This window comes from Felis catus, chromosome F2 (assembly GCF_018350175.1).
Source record: "Felis catus isolate Fca126 chromosome F2, F.catus_Fca126_mat1.0, whole genome shotgun sequence".
Classification (NCBI taxonomy): domain Eukaryota; kingdom Metazoa; phylum Chordata; class Mammalia; order Carnivora; family Felidae; genus Felis; species Felis catus.
Genome location: NC_058385.1, coordinates 4,306,705 through 4,325,571, shown reverse-complemented (window position 1 = coordinate 4,325,571; position 18,867 = coordinate 4,306,705). Strand labels below are relative to the sequence as shown.

Here is an 18,867-nt window from a genome sequence, read left to right as displayed (position 1 = left end):
GCCTGTCCCCCGGCTTCCCGTGGTGGCTGGCATTGACATTACTTGGCGTCTCCTGATTCACCCCAGATTCTACATTCATCTTCACGTGGGTTTCCACCTGTGTATCTGTGTCCAAGCTTCCCCTTTGTATAAAGACACCAGGCACACGGGATTAGGACCCACCCTCCGTCAGTGTGAGTTCTTCTTAACTAACTACATCTGCAGTGGCTCTTTGGCCAAATAGGGTTACAGTCGGAGGTATCGGGGATTATGGGTTAGGACTTCAACATATGACTTCATGGGGAGCATCGTTCAATCCAGAAAAAATGCCTTTCTGTTGTTTGAAGCCAATGCGTGGTAACTTGTTACACTGCAATAGACAATTGATACAGTTGTAAGGTGAAAAGAAAATGGAATGCTGATAAGAGTATGAAGAAATAACTATGGTTTTCTGCTGTGACCCCTCCCTTCAAAACAATTGGGAAAGTTCAGTATTGCTCACTAATTCAGATGAAACACCATCTAAAGATAGGAAATGTTCATATACTTGGTTCCTTCATAGGAACCAGGAGCTAGGAATTTAAGTTGGCTGTTGTATTATATAAATACAGTATAAAACCACAGCATTGAGTAGAGTTGCTCTCAAACTCCCCCCAAAATTGATTGTCGTTTTTATTATGTATCTTTAAGTTTCTGTCTGTACCTTTTTTTTCCTTTTTCTCTTCTCGCCAGCAAATGAGAAGCGCTAAAATGTTAAGAAACAAGTGCCGAAGATAACTTAAAACAGTGTTACATATTTTTGCCAGTTTTTAAGGCTGTCATCATTGATATATTTTTAATATGTGTAATGCAGCATCAGGACACCGATATTCCAGAGTTGCAGGGTTTTGATCAATTCATGGAAACGTGCGACTGCCTGAATCACGGTGGCTTCACTTCCCCTACTTGAATTTTATTTGTTCACCCATCAAGGAATGTCCGTCCACTCCAACGAGTGAGAATATCCAGGCCTGTTCCTAAGGCATCATGCTGAATCCTCTGACTTCATTAAATTAATCATCAGTGTCTATACCCCTTGTCCTGACATGGCTCCTTACCATGTGTCCACCTCTGGGCCAGACTAGATGGGGTCTAAGTGCAGATATGACTCTTAGGGACATTATTAGATTCTACATGCCTATTGAAATAAACTTGCCTTTTCTCAGTACTCACTGCCAAGCAGACTAACACCATGTTTCTACTCGTTTAATTTGATGGTGCATTTAAATAGCAAATTGTTGCTTTTGTACCAATTCAGCAAATTGTTCTGTGCTGTTTTTCACTACAAAGAAAAAAAAAATCCTGAAGTGTTTTTACCAATGATTTGGGGCGGGGGGGGGATTGTTTTTTAAACTCACTTGGAATTGCCTTGAAAAAAAAAATCTGCCTACACATTAAGTTTTAATTCATTCAAGGACATTTTTTGAATGCCAGTTGTATGCTTATGAACAAAAACATTTATAACTCTGACATTATGCAAAAGTTGTTTATGAACTAAATAACTCACTTATCTTATTCTCTAACATTTATTCCAGAAATAAGGGCCATGTTTGAGCTTCCTCTGTGCCTGGCATTCTTGCTGAGTGCTTTGCTCCTCTTAGCTCATTTAATCCTCTCACCAAGTCCATGGGATAAATTGTGTTACCGAGCTCTGTACTGATGAGAGCGGAGTCAGCAAGTTCAAATTGCTTATCCAAAGTAATATAATTGAAATGTGGAAGACGTGGTACAAAGCCAGACAGTTTGATTCTTGCAATCAAACTCTTAAACACAGAAAACGACAAGAAACTGGATATTTAAAAATAATGGTTCGTCCTCTTCGATTTCATTCATTCATTCATTCATTCAAATATTTATTGAGTATGTATCATGTGCAGGTGCTGTACTACGTGTTGAGGATAAACTGGCCGGTAGGACAGAGCCCTCCTCTCTGATATCTTCTGAACCAACAGAGAGTGGTAGATAGGTGTGCGCAGAGCGTTAAGAGAAGGTGATGAATTTCCATCTCACCTGGTCTTAGCAGTTCAAGAAAGGCTTCTTAGAGATGGTGACACGATACCTGTGGTGTTTGTTACTCGGGTGAGATCAAATAAAGTTGGCGCTGGGTGGTGAGCCACCAATGGCGCCGTTGAGAGAAATGAAGAGAGAGGAGATGTGCACACAGGGAAGGATTTCTTTTGGTTCAGTAAAGATCTAGGCCTTCATTCATAGGACACAGGCTATGGGATGGGTTGGGGAGGACAGGGAAGGCTGTGCCCAATGGGAAGTTCCACATACTGGCGCACACACACATTGCCTGAGGCTTCTTGGAAACGAGCCATGTTGCTTTGTCTTCATCCGCACTTCCTGATGCTATTCCTGAAGCAGGAGCTGCTGTGCTTATTTGTGCCCCACCCCCAAGTCATATGTAGACCAGAAATTTGACAATACTTTTGAGCCAATTTGAATTCAAGTCATTAACTAGCCCTATTCATTCATTCATTCATTCATTCATCTATCCATTCATTTCGTTAGCAAAGAATGGTACCATTATTTTGAAGTTGCACAAACATATCTAAGAGTTTTAATCTTGTTATTTGTATATTTCTCATTCTTTGGTATAGTGTAGCAGTTAAGAGTTTGGACTTTTGAGGGGCGCCTGGGAGGTGCAGTTGGTTAAGCTTCTGACTTGGGCTCAGGTCATGATCTCGCGGTTCGTGGGGTTGAGCTCTGCATCGGGCTCTGTACTGAAAGCTCAGAGCCTCCTTCAGATTCTGTGTCTCCCTCTCTCCCTGCCCTTTCGCCGCTCATACTCTCTCTCTCTCTCTCTCTCTCTCTCTCTCTCTCTCAAAAATAAACATTAAAACAATTTTTTTTTAAAAAAAAGTTTGGACCTTTGAGTCCAAATGTCTGGATTCAAATCCTGCCTCTTCTGTAAAAGCTGGAGTACCTCAGAGAAGGTAGTGTAACCTCTCTGTGCCTTAGGTTCCTCAAGTTCACAATAGGGATAAAAATATCCACCACACGTTATGACAAAGTTTCAAATAAATAATTGATGTCAAGCCTAAGAACAGAGTTCGAACAAGTGTATATACATATTTATATCAGATATATAAGCAGAGGTGTAAAACCAAAGCATCTACCAAATTAACATACTGTTTAAATTCAGATGTTGTTTGCACAAGAGCCAAATACTCAGCAATCAAGGATGCTTTGCTTCTTCAGCTATATATAACTAGGGATGATACCAAAGTGAATTTTTAAAAAAAAGATGTCAGGACTCAAACAGCTGCCACATTAAAAGACCTGCATGGTCATTGCAGCCCTAGTGGGTTGCCCACCCAATCCTCCACTGATAGAAACTCTCAGTGCTCCTTCTCTGGTGAAACACGGGTGGGGGGAGTGCTTGTCTGTGTTTCTGTCCACATAATGTGCAGCGCTGTATGCCTGACATTACAAAGACCGCTCTTTGCCTTTGGGTTTTATGTATATGACCTTGCATGTTCTGTTGGTGCTTTAAAATACATTCTGAAGTTCTGTCTCCCCCCCCCCAAAAAAATGAAAGATGATAGATAATGTGAGTTGACCTGCAGTCCCTTTTCTTTACAGTTTTTCCTTTTTAATGAGAATCAGAAGGGGAGATACTTGACTGGAAATGCCATGTTTTTCCACTTGCAAACTCTTCAAAACTAAGAACCACACCTTATTCCTTTCAATTTTCCCTGCATTGCTTAGTGTAATACCTTTGTTTAGGAAGTTCTACCTAAATATTCATTGCCAAAAATGATATATTGTTCTGAAAGAGAAAAACTAGGTTTTATTACATGAGTTAAACCTAATGTTTTTAGCTGGGTTCTTTTTGTTCTCATTCCTATTTCTTTGTTTCTCACCTAGATCTGCAAATATTTATGGATTGCTGATTATTGATGAGGTGCTAGGTTGAGGCAGTGGTGTAAAAATAAGCATGTATAGATCTGTTAGTGTAATGCATAGCTTTATGTATAATGTCTGAATACTGTAGTTTCAAAAGTAACATAAGAAACGGTTTCAGCAACATGCATTTCCCACCAGTTGATCAGCAAAGCTGCCCAGTTGAGGTAGTTTGTCATTGCCACAGTGACACCTCCCTTGAATACTTCTCTGTCCCCAGGAATTCTGTAGTTTCATGTTCCACCTTGTCTCAAGTCTCCCACCTGTCCCGGGGCTCACCCCTTTGAAGTGACTCAGACTTTGGAATAACCCATTTCTCTCTGCTTACTTACATTTACTGGTTTTTTAAAAAAGTTTATAAACATTTGTGTATTTTTTGAGAGACAGAGCATGGGTAGGGGAGGGGCAGAGACAGAGAATCTGAAGCCGGCTCCAGGCTTTGAGCTGTCAACACAGAGCCCGACGTGGGGCTAGAACCCACGAACTGAAGTCGGACACCGAACCGACTGAGCCACCAGGTGCCCCGCGTTTACTGTTTGTAAGTTGTATAAATAATGACTTTCTCATTGAAAACTGGGAAAAAACTGGGGCGCCTGGGTGGTGCAGTCGGTTAGGCGTCCGACTTCAGCCAGGTCACGATCTCGCGGTCTGTGAGTTCGAGCCCCGCGTCGGGCTCTGGGCTGATGGCTCAGAGCCTGGAGCCTGTTTCCGATTCTGTGTCTCCCTCTCTCTCTGCCCCTCCCCCATTCATGCTCTGTCTCTCTCTGTCCCAAAAATAAATAAACGTTGAAAAGAAAAAATTAAAAAAAAAAAAAAAAGAAAACTGGGAAAAAACAAAGGAGGTAGAATAAGAAAAAAGAAATAACAACTGTAACCAGTGTTCTAGACACATCACTGTTACCATTTTGACATGTTTTCATTTCAGTTTATTTTCTATACATTTTAATATTGGTGAGTTCATACTGTATAATGAAGTCTTTTTTTTTTTTCATTTTGTGTCAAATTTTACAGAATTTGCAGTTCATTATGTTGTTTGAAAAACTCAGTCTTCAGCTTTGCTCAGCAATTTATCATGGGCACGTTCCTCTTGATTTTAATTTTCATATACTTAAGTTGAAGTTGTAAGTTGTCTTTACTCCCCCTTCCCTTAGAAATAACTGGATAACTGCCCAATACAAAAAGCTACAGGGTAAGTCCTTGTTCCCCTCCAATGTATGCTGCCCTGTGTAATCTTTTAGTTTCAACTGCATGGTGAAATGCTCTGGGATAGTTATCATGTTCCTCTTCCATCTGGTTTTTCCACCAGTATTAAAAATTCCTTTATTTGTTTGTTTGTTTGTTTGTTTATTTTATTTTATTTTTTTTGAGCTTTAGTAGTTTTGCTCTCTGGAAAAGTAGGCTCTTCTATCGTTGTTTTTTCTTCTTCTCAATATACCTAGTTTGCAACCCAACTATTTTCAGATGAAATTTAAAGGGCATTTTTTGTTGTCGTTTCCTATTTACATAACAGCTTTCATACCGTTCTCCTATATTTTTTTAATTGTGGTGAAAAACACCATTACTTCTACACAGAACGTGAAATCTCCCGTGCTCACTAACCATTTTATGCGTACAGCCCAGTCGTGTTAACTCAGTGCACATTGTTGTGCAGTCAAGATCATTTAAAAAAAAACTCGTCTTGGGGCGCCTGGGTGGCTCAGTCGGTTAAGCGGCCGACTTCGGCTCAGGCCATGATCTCACGGTCCGTGAGTTCGAGCCGCGCGTCGGGCTCTGTGCTGACAGCTCAGAGCCTGGAGCCTGTTTCGGATTCTGTGTCTCCCTCTCTCTCTGACCCTCCCCCGTTCATGCTCTGTCTCTCTCTGTCTCAAAAATAAATAAATGTTAAAAAAAACTCGTCTTGAGATGGTAGGCAGGGTAGATAAAGTAACTTGAAGGGCTCGGAATTTCAAGCATTCTGTCTACCGCAGTTTTGTTCCTTTCGTCATTGTCAAGTCCTCCGGTGAGCCGTGTCCTCGGCCATACTGCACTGACTGAAGGGCCTTGCACCCCCCTCCTCAGCTCAAGTGTTAATCAGGACGGTGATGCCAATGTCACACGACGCTCATGTGGATGCTTTTCCCCCACAGGCTGTAGGAGCAGAGGACAGTTGAGAGCATTCGCACAAGAGTCTCGAAAGAAACGCTCTGCTCAATACAGCTATCCTGACGAGCAAGATAAGGACTTACGTGATCTGAGTCGTGGGTATGTACAGAAGTATTTAATTTCTTTAGGCTGTTTACTAGAGATTTGCTTCAGATGTACAGTTTGAGGGGTTTTATAGGAACCACAGTCGACTCATTTACATGCAGGATAACTTACACGAAGATGGACAAATAAATAAATTTTGTGATAAATATGGGTCCCTTTTCGCCGTGAACATCATATCCAGGGCAGGCTTGGCAGTAAATGCTTCTCAACAAAGTACAGAACATTGCACATCGTGAGTGTTATTTTCGATTCCTTAAATCGCATTATGGATATTGCTGTGTTTTAAATTCTTTTTGAAAATAGGAAACTCAGCATATTGTTTGTAAGAAAAGCAATAATGTTTATCAAGTTAAGTTGAGTTGAGTTCATGTACAGTCGGTTGCAAGGAAGGTTTAATTTGTGACCAAGATGGGATATTTTTGAACTCTTGGGAAATCGGGAAATGTCTATCTTGTTACTTTGAAATTTGTTAGGACTTGTCTTGTGACACTTATATACGAGCTTCATCTATGGTTACTTCTTTACGTTTCTCCTCACATTGTCTCAGAAGCTTCTGAACACGGAAACAGGATATATTCAAGTAGCTCCTTTTCACTGAGTAAATATCAGTAGATGCTTGTGTAATTAAATTACCCAAAACAACAAACAAATAGAACCTTTGTAATTCACAGCCCCCTAGGAGGGGTACGTTGTTACCACACACTAATAACTTTGTCCTTCGTAGCAGCCTCCTAAGTATTATAATTCAGCCAAATTCAAAGTACATCATTGAAGTTCCTGTCTTCAATTGAAGTGGAAACTTGTGAAGTAAGATTTACTTACTGTCTTGTAAGATTTGCCGTCTAGGAGGGGAGGCAGGGTCATCTGATGAGAGGGACGGGTAAAGGCTTCAGATTCTGGCACAGGTTCATGGCGTTTCCACTGCATAATTCCAAGTCATGTAAAATTTCAGAATCTCCGCTTCCTCGACTGTAAAATGGGCAGTACTTTCTGGGATTGTTATGTTGGGAATACGTCTATGTGAAGCACCTAATGGTAATGTGGGATGTGGCGTTTTATAGGCATTCCATAAAAGCCAGGATAGCAAATGCTGTTCCAGTGCTCACTATATGCCGAACATTCTTTTTTTTTTTTTTTAATTTTTTTTTCAACGGTTTTATTTATTTTTGGGACAGAGAGAGACAGAGCATGAACGGGGGAGGGGCAGAGAGAGAGGGAGACACAGAATCGGAAACAGGCTCCAGGCTCTGAGCCATCAGCCCAGAGCCCGACGCGGGGCTCGAACTCACAGCCCCCGAACATTCTTTTAAATACTACGCAAATAGTAACTCATTGAACCAAAACGCTCGTGCAGGTACTGATACGAAATCGAATTCGGATGCCGTGTGGTTCAGAACAAGGTGTAGTTAGTTCTTCTGGGCCTTTAGCCTAGGCAGAGGCAGTATCTTGAGGAAGCGACTAAGGTTTTGATGAAGGTTTAGGGATTACCAGTGTGGAAGAACAGTGAGCGTAGTCATGGGAGCAAAGAAAAGTGAGGTGTGTGTCTGGAGAGTGGTAAGGCTGGCGTGTCTGAACGAGCAGGTGGGTTCACTGCTTAGGGATGAAGAGCATTCCGGAAGAATGTTCTATAAAAGGAGATGGAGGGGCGCCTGGGTGGCGCAGTCGGTTAAGCGTCCGACTTCAGCCAGGTCACGATCTCACGGTCCATGAGTTCGAGCCCTGCATCAGGCTCTGGGCTGATGGCTCAGAGCCTGGAGCCTGTTTCCGATTCTGTGTCTCCCTCTCTCTCTGCCCCTCCCACGTTCATGCTCTGTCTCTCTCTGCCCCAAAAATAAAAAAAATAAAAATAAAACGTTGAAAAAAAAAAGGAGATGGAGGCAGAGAAAGAAAGGGCTTTAATTCCAGGCTAAGGAAGGAAACCTATTCCATATGTTCCTGGGGCCCCTTCTTGCAAGGTAATTAGACCACTGACCAGGAGCTGGAGCCCCAGTGAGAACCATCTGTAAATAATTTAAGTGGCAGAAAACAGTCACTGGGCCGTTACGTAACTTAGCATTTCATTTGCTTTGTAATTCACTCTCCTCCATGACATGCTTCACCAGAGAAAACTTGGAAATAGATGTTGGCCCACATATTTGCAGGCGGGTTTTCTTTTCTTACAAGATGTCAATGGGCATGTGGCTCTGACGGTCACGTCCACACGTATGTGGCAAGGACAGCACAGCCAGTACCTGCCTTCTGCCCCCTCCCCCCCCACGGCCACATCCAGGTCCTTCGAAAAGATTCATTTCACTTGTTTGGAGGTGATAACTGAATGTATGATATTATCCACACTCTTAAGATGACGGTGACCTTGTCGAAGTTGCGCTCACATGCGGCCTTTTGTCACTTGGCTACAGATTGGACGATTTCAATTTCAGCCTCCTGCCAGTCTTCCCGTATTTTACGCTCACACACGTTGAAATTGGGAGTCATCGTTGACATGACAATAAAAAGATAATAGCAGCTTTGTTCTGTCCTGTAGCGACGTACTTCAGTGACCCATTGTAGGTGGTTCTGTGCTGCTCGGGCACAAGACATTCGTATGACGGAAGGTGGGGGGGGGCGTTCCAGGGGAAACCCGGCCGAGTTTGCTGACCGGCTCCTACAGGGCCAGATCCCCTTGATCGCCGTGCGCAGAGCACACAGGCTATGGCTTCACTCGTGTTTTTCTCCGCACATTCATCTTTCTTGCATTGACCCTCCCTCACCTCGACACACTGTTCATGAGTTCGCATCACTTTAACTCGACAAATATTACTGCTCTTTCATCACAAACTCCATGCTGAATTTCATGCTTCTAATAAGAATTGAAAATGTAGTGGGGCACTTGGGTGACTTAGTCGTGAAGCATCTGGCCCATGATTTCGGCTCAGGTCATGAGATCCAGCCCTGTGTCTGGCTCCAGGCTCAGACTCCCTCTCTCTCTGCCCCTCCCCCACTTGCTAGCTCTCTCTCTCTCTCTCTCTCTCTTTCATAAAATATTTAAAAATGGGAGTTTAAAATACAGCAACATCCATACTGTCCATGTTTCCTTTCATCCACCACCACCCACCAGTAATCTCCCCAGCTAGTATCTTTGTCTGTTTTCTCTCCTTCCACATTGCCTGAAACAAATCTAATCAGGCCTAAAATGTGTGGTTAAGAAAGGACTTTTAAATTTTGTTTCTAAAAATCCCGATTTGCATCTAGCTGTGCAATTTAATAGCTGTATAATATGGACATGTTAACAACCTTCTAAGCTACAGTATTCTCATCTGAAAAACAAGGCTATTTCAAGTATCTCTTAGCACCGCTGGGCGCCTTGATTGAGGTGATGATGTGGCCTCCGGGGCAGAACAATCAGAACTGCAGGGTCCCTGAAATGGGTAAAGAACTACGGTCTGCTTTATTTAGCCTCGGTGACTCACCCACACCCCCTACTCCAGGCAGAAGCCATTACTTTCTTCTCTGTCTTCCTCGTACAAATGTTGTATTTCCTGCTCGCTGGTCACCCAATCTTTTCTGAGAGAATGTGAGCAGCCTCCTTGCTGGAAAGCACCCCCACATCTGTGTAGTGTAATGCCGGTCACATGACCCCCCCCCCACACACACACACATCCTTGTTCCATTGTAAACACCATCCGATTGTGTAAAATCCGGTCTTGCCAATATCAGCTACTCCCCACATTCCTGCATTCAATGCGTTAGATCTTGGTGATGCCTTTAGACAATCATGCAGACTTCTTTGTGGTTAAATCCCTCTGGTTAGACGCTGATGATTTACAGGAGAGAGCACTATGAAGACAAAAATCTCAGATAATTTTAATTCAAATCATCCATTGTCATTAATATCATCCATATCGACACTTGTGCCCTTGAATTGATTTGAACACAGCATCATAGTAAAAGCTGGTGTATGGTCCCTATTGATTCGTGGCCCCTCTAAGTCAGTGTCTTAAGGGACATAGAGTCGATCTAGTGACTGAGCGTAACTGGCAGTGGTAACTTCTGTTCTTTTCCAGTGCTACCTTTTTCTAACTTCTCTCCCTCTGAGGAAAACTCTGTAACATGTCCTTGGTTTAGGAATTGTTTTACAAGCTCATAGGACATGTCTGGGAAGCCATTTTCTTACTCAACAATAGAGGACAGACATCAAGCAGAACAAAGGGGAACCGTTTGGAAAGTCACGACGACTTCTTCACAAGGAACAACTTTTAACAAAATTTGGAAAAAAAAAGAAAACTTGACATAGCATGCCAAGTAAATCAAATTTATATATAAATATTTTTAACAAGATAGCATAATCATAGGTGGGTAGAACTTTCATTTCAGTTCTCTAAACTCATTATTTACCTCTGTCTTTTGAGAACTTCAGTTGAGCTCCAGGAATTATCTTTTAAATTCAGCCCGAGAATTTTTATTTCCTTTTATTATCGACAATACTGAGCTATTTTGCATCTGGTTTAAGATTAGATTTTTGTCAGACTAGTATTCTTATCTTAATTTAGTTCTTGCCATGAATTTATAATAGAGCAAGGAACTTTCCCACCTGGGTGCTATATAATATATAATATTTAATTTGTCACTGCTCTTTCACTGTGAAATGAAATGAACAATTTTTAGCAAAAGACATAATTTGAGATCTAAATAATATGTCAAATAGATAGGTAATACTTCATGGCATTCCCTTTATTTCCTAAGAAACATTTCCTTATCATTTTAACTATGTGAAGCAGATGTGACACTCTGGATTGTCTCCTTAAGTGCCATTTAATTTTAATTTCTAATTCCAGTCACATCTTTTTCTTTTGATGGTCACACAGAGCAGCAGTGACAATGCCGTGTACATTCCAATGCCTGAGGAATACTTGTTGATTTTTTTTTTTATCATGCAACTTTTATTTTTCAGCGTTTTATTTGCTTCTTGTACACACAGGCAACAAGATCACTTGTCCGTAGTTGGAGATGGTAGAAATGTGACGTTTCTGGCAAAAACAGAGTTTGCCCAAGATTTCAGCAATTTTGCAGCAGAAATTCAAAAAACCATCAAAGCTCTCAGAGAACAGGTATGTTCCCACGCCCAAATAATATGCCCTTATTGTATAGATTGGAATAAATAGATTAAAAAAAATCTGACCAATAACTCTGTAAGTATATAGCACAATACCGGGATAATAAAACGGGGTTATTATATATGTGGAGAGCTTCCTTGTAATAGTTGAATTCAGGGAAGGAGGACTTGGGTAAAACCCACATCCTGTCTACTAAATGCCGATGTGTTCCGCACGCAAGGGTTCCTGTGTCGGGGGCTCTGTTCCTGCTCAGTGCATCCCTAAATAGTTGTGTTTGATTCTCTCTTCATCTCTGTGGATGTAGATAATTTGTAACAGGCACAACGCGTACTTTTCTTATAATTTTTTTTTTTTTTTTGGATTGGAGTCAAGCAAGCCTCTTAGGGATTACTGCTTTGTCTGGCTTTCCTTTCCTGAAAAAGTGATTGTTGAAAATGAAATTTCCACATGCTTCCACACTTTTGCTTATTTTCTCAGTTGTCCTGGCTCATGGTTTATTTCGCTTTTCCTAAAACTTGGGAAGGAACCCACTGAGAGATTTGGCTTGATTAGAAATGGCAATTCGATGGTTTTATTCAGACATGGAGTCTGATCTCTTTCAAGGCACGGTGCCATGCTGGCTGTTCCTTTGACTTCAGTGTTACTGGCTTTAGTATATGCTTTCCTTTGTACCGTCAGCGCCTTGAGGCAGAAAGCACTGCGGGAGGTGTGAGAAGAACCCAGGGTCTGCTGCCAGGAACTTCCGATTTTACGAGTTGTCTGACCTGGGCAATTTATGTAACCACTCAGAGCAAGTGTCTGGCCTCTGGACTTTCAGGAATGTAATGAGAATCATATGAGATTATATGGCAGGGGCACTTTGCGAACAGTAACCCTCTCAATGTATTACTGTTGCGTGTGAACATAAACATATCATCTCGCATAGAAATGGGAGATTACCTGCTTGCTGTGTGTGCCACCCTGAGGGGCTGGCCGCAGCCACGGTCCCCTCAGTGCTCTACCTACCCATCAGTGCCCGTCCTTGTGACCAGAACGCCCACTTGTCCGGTCACGGGTCCAATCTGAACATAAATCTGAAAGATGTGAAGCATTGTTTCTAGAAGGTTATTCTTAAAGGTTCAAGTTATTCTATCTTGGCCTGGTTGAGGGGACCTAGGACTCTGGGACATCACTGAGTCTGGGAACCTCTGTTTCATTTGCAGTGAGCTCACGTGTCGTAGAAGAGATAAATTATAATGGCAAGACAGTGTCCTTAGCACTGGGCTGCAGAAGGTGGACCCTGCTGATTTTAAACACTAGTCCATTTATTTATGTAGGAAATTCTTTTTTTCATAAACCTCTTTTATGGGATTTGCAGACACAGGTAGAATCCATAAGTAACATTTCAGTCCAATTTTATCTACACGTTGTTGGTGATAATTACACCTTTGATATGTTTTATAGTGATTAGAAGCATCCCAGATACCCTAAGACTACAGTAGCTGGCCCTGCTACGTGTCCAATAACACTCTGCGGTCGCACGTTATCTCTAAATCTGTCCAGAAAAAGTGTTTTTCCCTGTTAATTTGCTCTGTCTCTTCCATTCCATTGTAAATTTCTTAATAGCTGGGACGATCTCACCGCTGGATTCTCTGTGCCTGACACCTTGGTTTGCGAGCATAATTCGTTCTGGAAACGTGTTTGTGATCCAAAGCACTTGTATATCAAAGCGAATGCCCCCGTAAGAAGTAATAGAAACTCAGATGATTCATTCCACAACCCAAAAATATTCACATACAAATGATTACAATACTGCAATATAGCGCAAAATAATAAAGAAAATACAAAACGTAAAGAAAAATAACTTAACCTGCACTTACCTTTGAAAACCTTCATGGCTGGTGTGAGGGAGACAAGAGAAAGGAGGGCTATTGCATGGGACGACTTTCACTATCACTAATGGGCCATTGTATACGCTCACACGAATGTTGACTATAGTACAGTATTAATCAACTCCTGTCATATACTGTACTTAATGTAACTGACAATCAGGCAGCAGAGGGAAGGGCCTGACTGAAGAGTCAGCCTGACCTAGGATGAAGCAAAGCATTCCTAAGCTTACTCTTGTATGGAAAATCAAAGGACTGTCCATAGGTCCTTTGAAGGGACAAAAAAATATACTAATGCCAGTTGTGCGCACCCCCCAACGTTCTGAAAAATCACTGATTACTGACAAACACCGCGGCCTGAGATTGAACTTCCAAGCATGGGTGATGATCCCCCAAAATCCTGCAGTGAGAGAGAGAGAGAGAGCTGGCGAGCCAGCAAGAAGAACCATGGGCTCGGTTGTGATCATGTGACATTCGGCATCACGTACTCCTCGTATTGCAAGACATCGCTCGTTTATCGCGTTAAAATTTATTAGAAGTGTTTGCTGTTCTTGTGGAACACTCACAGAACAGGTTACTCGCCATCCAGGGTTTTCCTGTGCTTGTTGAAAAGCAGTCTTTTTGTTGTAATGCAAAGAGTGTCAGAGCTATCAGGAATACAAAGGGTGTGTTAGGACCGGACAAGGCTGGAAGAGGCAGTTAAAAGGTCCTGAGAGCTCTTCTAGAAGTCCGAGGTTTCCCTTCCACAGATGGGAAGACGTTGCAGTGGTGCACCGAGCTGCGTGCGCGCTGAATGACGCCTAACAAAATCTTCACAGGTAAAAAATGGGATAAAGAAACAACTGTGACGTAATACCAGCATTGGGAAATCAATGCAGATCATGTAAAGGAGATTGGACAAGGAGAAGAGTTGAGAATGGAACACAGATAAATGGAACCCATTTCCTGGGTGGCTCTCAGGAGCGTCTACAGCTACACCTAGGACCAGAGCAGTAGGCACTCAGAGGTGGACAGGAAGAAGACAGGAGTGCTGAGGGCAAGCCGTATTTTCAGATAGGAGAAGCCCTTAGGATTTGCTACTAATCTGTCATTACTGTACAAAGACCTGAGTTTCAATGTTGAAATGGTGAAAGTGAGCCTCTTCGCTGAAGACAGACATTTCTGACGATGCAGCGTGTGCAACTTTGTGGCTTTTCTATTGCCCGTCAACATGGATGCAATATATCCTGTAAATAAATAAAAAACAAAACTCAAACGCTTTGATGTATGAAAAATGAGCATCCAGATAAAGTCATGTGTATTTTTCTTGGTCAAATTTAAGACAATGAAGAAGTAGATTAAACAGGATATGGAAACAGTAGTCCATAGTGGTACTCCTCATACAGGAGATTATTGTTGTTCTTGAGACCTGTCCCTTGTCTATGATAAAAGATTCCAACCTTCATTATTAGCGAAGGGTTTCGACCTTTACTTTCTAACCCTAGGTGCATTATGTCTACGGGGCTGTGAGATAGTGTCAGTCTTGACAGTTTCCATTGTTTGTCGTTTACATTTATTAGGTGACTTTGGAATGTCTAGAAAAGATATGCATTGATGTTGATCCCTTAACCATGATAGAATCAAAGTAATGAAAGTGGTCTGCAAATTCCATGCTATTCTAGCTGCATTGTAGTTGGTGGATTATAGCGGATTATATTTGCCCTTTAAATATGATTCTGACCATTGCAGAGATAATTAGAGCCAAAGCTACACTCGGAACATTTAATTATTTCAGTTTTTGATAGTGCCTGATTTACTTGGCTGTGGAGGGTGTCTGGTCGGGGAGGTGGTTGTATATAATAAATAATGAGATGATATTTAAAAAAGTATACCTTTAATTAAAAGTAAACTCTGAGCGAGGTTTTCAAATTGGTGTCACAGTAAGTACTTTATAAAGAATAGTTGAAACTTGGGGACAAAATCTCAGATCCCTGGTATCATGTTGAATGAATATAGAGTATAATAAGACATATATCAGACTCAAGCCATCAGATTTTTAAAAGGAAATCCAAGCCATCCAAATCGGGTCTTAAACCACTTATTTCAAGTTCTATTCAAGTTAAATAAGGTAGACAAGGTTGCATTTAATATTTAAAATTAATAAGATAAGCATATACTATATTTTGGTATAAACGTCAAGACATAATAAAATTGAACCGTGGTCTTCATATGGTATATGCTTTTTCCACAATGCTTTAGTATAATGGGTATATTTTCTCCTTTTCTAGGACCCTATCATATAGGTATTTATTATTTTATGGTTGAGGTTTATGTTGTTTATACCTCTGTCGTTGTGACATCATTAGCCAGAGCTAGAATTTACTTAAAACATTACAGGCTAGGAATTTATCTTGCAGATATAGCTTTTGCTTGTAGAAAAGAAAATGTCCTGTATATTTTGATGCAATTTCCAGGGCCACAAGGTGAGAAAAATGGAGTCTACCTGTTTTACTATATGGAACTAAATTTTCACAGAATTATGTAATCATGACAGGCAACTTATTTTTCTGTAACTTTTCAGAAATTGTATCGTACGCAGTCAGATCTCAGACCAACTCAAAAAGTGCCTAATTTTGAGTATTGACGAATAGCACAGGGGAGATGCACAGATCTCACTGAACTATTTGCATGTGTTTACTTAAAATCATTTGGAATAGCACATCAATTTTATGACATTTTAGAGGGAATTTTATTTTCTGATAGTTTCTGATAGTTTGTTATTTCTTGTTATGGTTTTTTTCAATAGAAAGATGAAATTCTGAAATTAAATGTAAACTGTAAGCTTATTTTATTACCCAAGGGGATGTATTGTATAAGTCAGGTCTCAGTGAAAATAACAGAAACTCCTCTAGTTGTTCCAAGAAATATTGGATTTTCATACAAGAAGTCAGAGGTTTTCACAACTGTTTGGAAAAGTGAGAGGAACAGAAGTCATAGAATCAGGTGCGGGAAGCTGTTTGGTCCACAGGAGTTTGCCTGGAAGCCACAGTGAATCTCAGCAATTTTGCAGAAGCCTCGAGGTCAGCCTGTGTACCTGTTAACAACCGTGCTTGAGAATAATACTGCTCTCCATCCCAATCCTACGTGAGCGCCTCTCATGGGTAGGACTAACCCAGAACCATACACGGAAAGAGATTGGGGTATGGTTGTCTAGATTTCTCCTGAGATCTGTGGAAAGGTGCAGTTGATGATAAGTTGATAGGTAATCCATGGCCCATATTTAGGCAAGAACGTATATTTCGCTCTAAGTTGGTAATTGGTTGGGTGGTGGGAAGGACGGAATGTGAAGCTAGAAAGACACCTTATGGTCACAAAGACAAAATTCTTGGTCTGAATTCAAATTCGTTTAAACAAACAGTCCAACGGGTATGAAGAGAGATATACAGAGCAATAGATTGACCATTGCAATTTATTAAGCCAAAGTGAGTCTTTTCATGAGTTCAATGGGGGCAAAAATAATAATAATTTAGCCTGGGGAAGAAAAGCATAAATTATAACTGTTCCAGAAAACCCAGATCCATCACTTTATTGAACAAGTGTATGAGGATGAGTGAAAGAAAGGAATCAAAGATACTCCAGAGGCTTCTATTGAATTAAGGGACAGGTAGTGTTACCAATGTAACATTAACTAATGTAACAAACCATGGAAAGTGAAACAATGAAAGCTAAAGGAAGTTGTGACATACATAAGGAACAGAAAGATGTCAAGTATGGCTGGAGAGTAGGTAATCAAGAATAAGAAAAATGACATGAGGTGAATCTGATGTTAAAAGTACTTCTGGTAAGATCCCCCATGGAAGTAAGGAACATGTAATTGGACACGGAAGGATAGATGATCCTTGTTACAAGTGGCAAAGAACTTAGGTAATTTATGCCTACTGTTTTGTGGAACTCTAACCTGTGAGCGATGACCTTGGATATCTAGCTGAGGAGATTTCTAAGCAAAGTATTGAAGGAATGTTCTGACTTAACCTTCCTGCTTATAGTAAAATGCAAAAGGAGAAAGAGAAATTGCAAAAGGAAATGTTAAGCAAAAAGCAACCAGAACTTGAAGATTTAGAAAATTCTCAGCTTCTCCTAGGTACCTATCTGTGAGAAATGAAAACAGAGATCCACATGTGAACTTGTATATGAGTATTCAGAGTAGTGTTATTCCAAAAGTGAAGATAACCCAAATATTTATCAACTGATCAACCAGAATGTGGTGCGATGCGATGGAATATTTACTTGGCTGTAGAAAGGAATCGAGTACTGATACATGCGACAACACTGAGGAGCCTTTAAAAACATTACGCGGGGCGCCTGGGTGGCTCAGTCGGTTAAGCGTCTGACTTCTGCTCAGGTCATGATCTCACAGTCCGTGAGTTCGAGCCCCGCGTCAGGCTCTGTGCTGACGGCTCAGAGCCTGGAGCCTGCTTCAGATTCTGTGTCTCCCTCTCTTTCTGCCCCTCCCCTGTTCATGGTCTGTCTCTTTCTGTCTCAAAAATAAATAAAACATGAAAAAAAATAAAAAAATAAAAACATTATGCTAAGTGAAACAGACCTGTCAGCAAATGTCGCATACCACACGATACACAAGCTGTCCAAAGCTGTAAGGCTTGTAAACAAATCTATAGATTTGTAAACAAAACAAATCTATACAGATAGGAAGTAAAGCTAGTGGCTCCGGGAGTGGAGAGGGAAATGGAGGTTGAATGCTGATGCAGACAATGTTTCGTTTTGGTGTAATGCAGTGTTTTAAAATTCGATCGTGCTGATGATTGCACAGTTTTGTGAATATGCTAAAAAACACCGAAGGAGAGAGGTTTTCTAAATTCCTTGGGGTTTTCAACATAGACGATTCTGTCATCTGTGAATAAAGGCAATTTTGTATCATTCTTTCCATCTATATACCATTTATTTATTTTTTCCCTTTATATATATATATATATATATATATTTTTTTTTTTTTTAACCTTTATTCGTTTTTGAGAGACAGAGAGACAGAGCATGAGTGGAGGGGGGACAGAGAGAGAAGGAGACACAATCCAAAGAAGGCTCCAGGCTCTGAGCTGTCAGCACAGAGCCCAACGCGGGGCTCAAACCCACAAACCGTGAGATCATGACCTGAGCCGAAGTCGGACACTCAACCGACTGAGCCACCCAGGCGCCCCTATTTATTTTTTTATTATTTCATTATGACTAATGCCGTAAGATGGTAAATGTAAGATAAAGAAATATAAGATGATTTACTAGGACTTCTGGTAAAAGTTTGACTAGGACTGGTGAGAAATGAGTTCCCCGTCTTAGGTGACCGGCACCCTGAATCTCATCATTGAATATGATGATTTTTGTAGCTTTCTAAAATCAACTTGTGAGAATTCCTCATTGTTACGGGTTACTGAGAGTTTTCATCATGAGTAAGTGTTGGATTTTGTCAAGTCTTCTTTTGTTACTGGTATCATAAACATAATGATTTTTTTTTTTTTAGTCTGTTGATATCATAGATTCCACTAACTGGTTTTGGATGTTAAAAGTCTTGTCTCCCATGAATGAATCACACGTGATTATGATACGTTAAGTGTTGTTATACATTGTTAGATTAAATCTGCTGTGTTGTTGCAAATTTAACCATCCCAGTGCATGAGAGGTACTGGTTGGTAGCTTTCTGTTCTCCTAGTTCTTAATCTGGTTTTGGCTTTAAGTATTCTATT

At 40.9% G+C, this 18,867-nt stretch overlaps 1 protein-coding gene across 11 annotated transcripts in view; it reads left to right on the top strand.

Annotated features, from left to right (window-relative positions):
* The window catches only part of PXDNL (peroxidasin like), a 454,660-nt gene that overhangs the window by 406,332 nt on the left and 29,461 nt on the right, over nt 1–18,867 (top strand). For 10 of the 11 annotated variants that reach the window (XM_023248448.2, XM_045049994.1, XM_045049993.1 and 7 more), the window contains 2 exons: nt 6,054–6,168; nt 11,132–11,261. In XM_023248448.2, the coding sequence (XP_023104216.2) occupies nt 6,054–6,168; nt 11,132–11,261 (245 nt within the window). Of the gene's footprint in view, nt 1–6,053; nt 6,169–11,131; nt 11,262–12,872; nt 13,027–18,867 lie in introns of those variants that run through there. The other variant, XM_023248451.2, reaches the window with a different exon arrangement.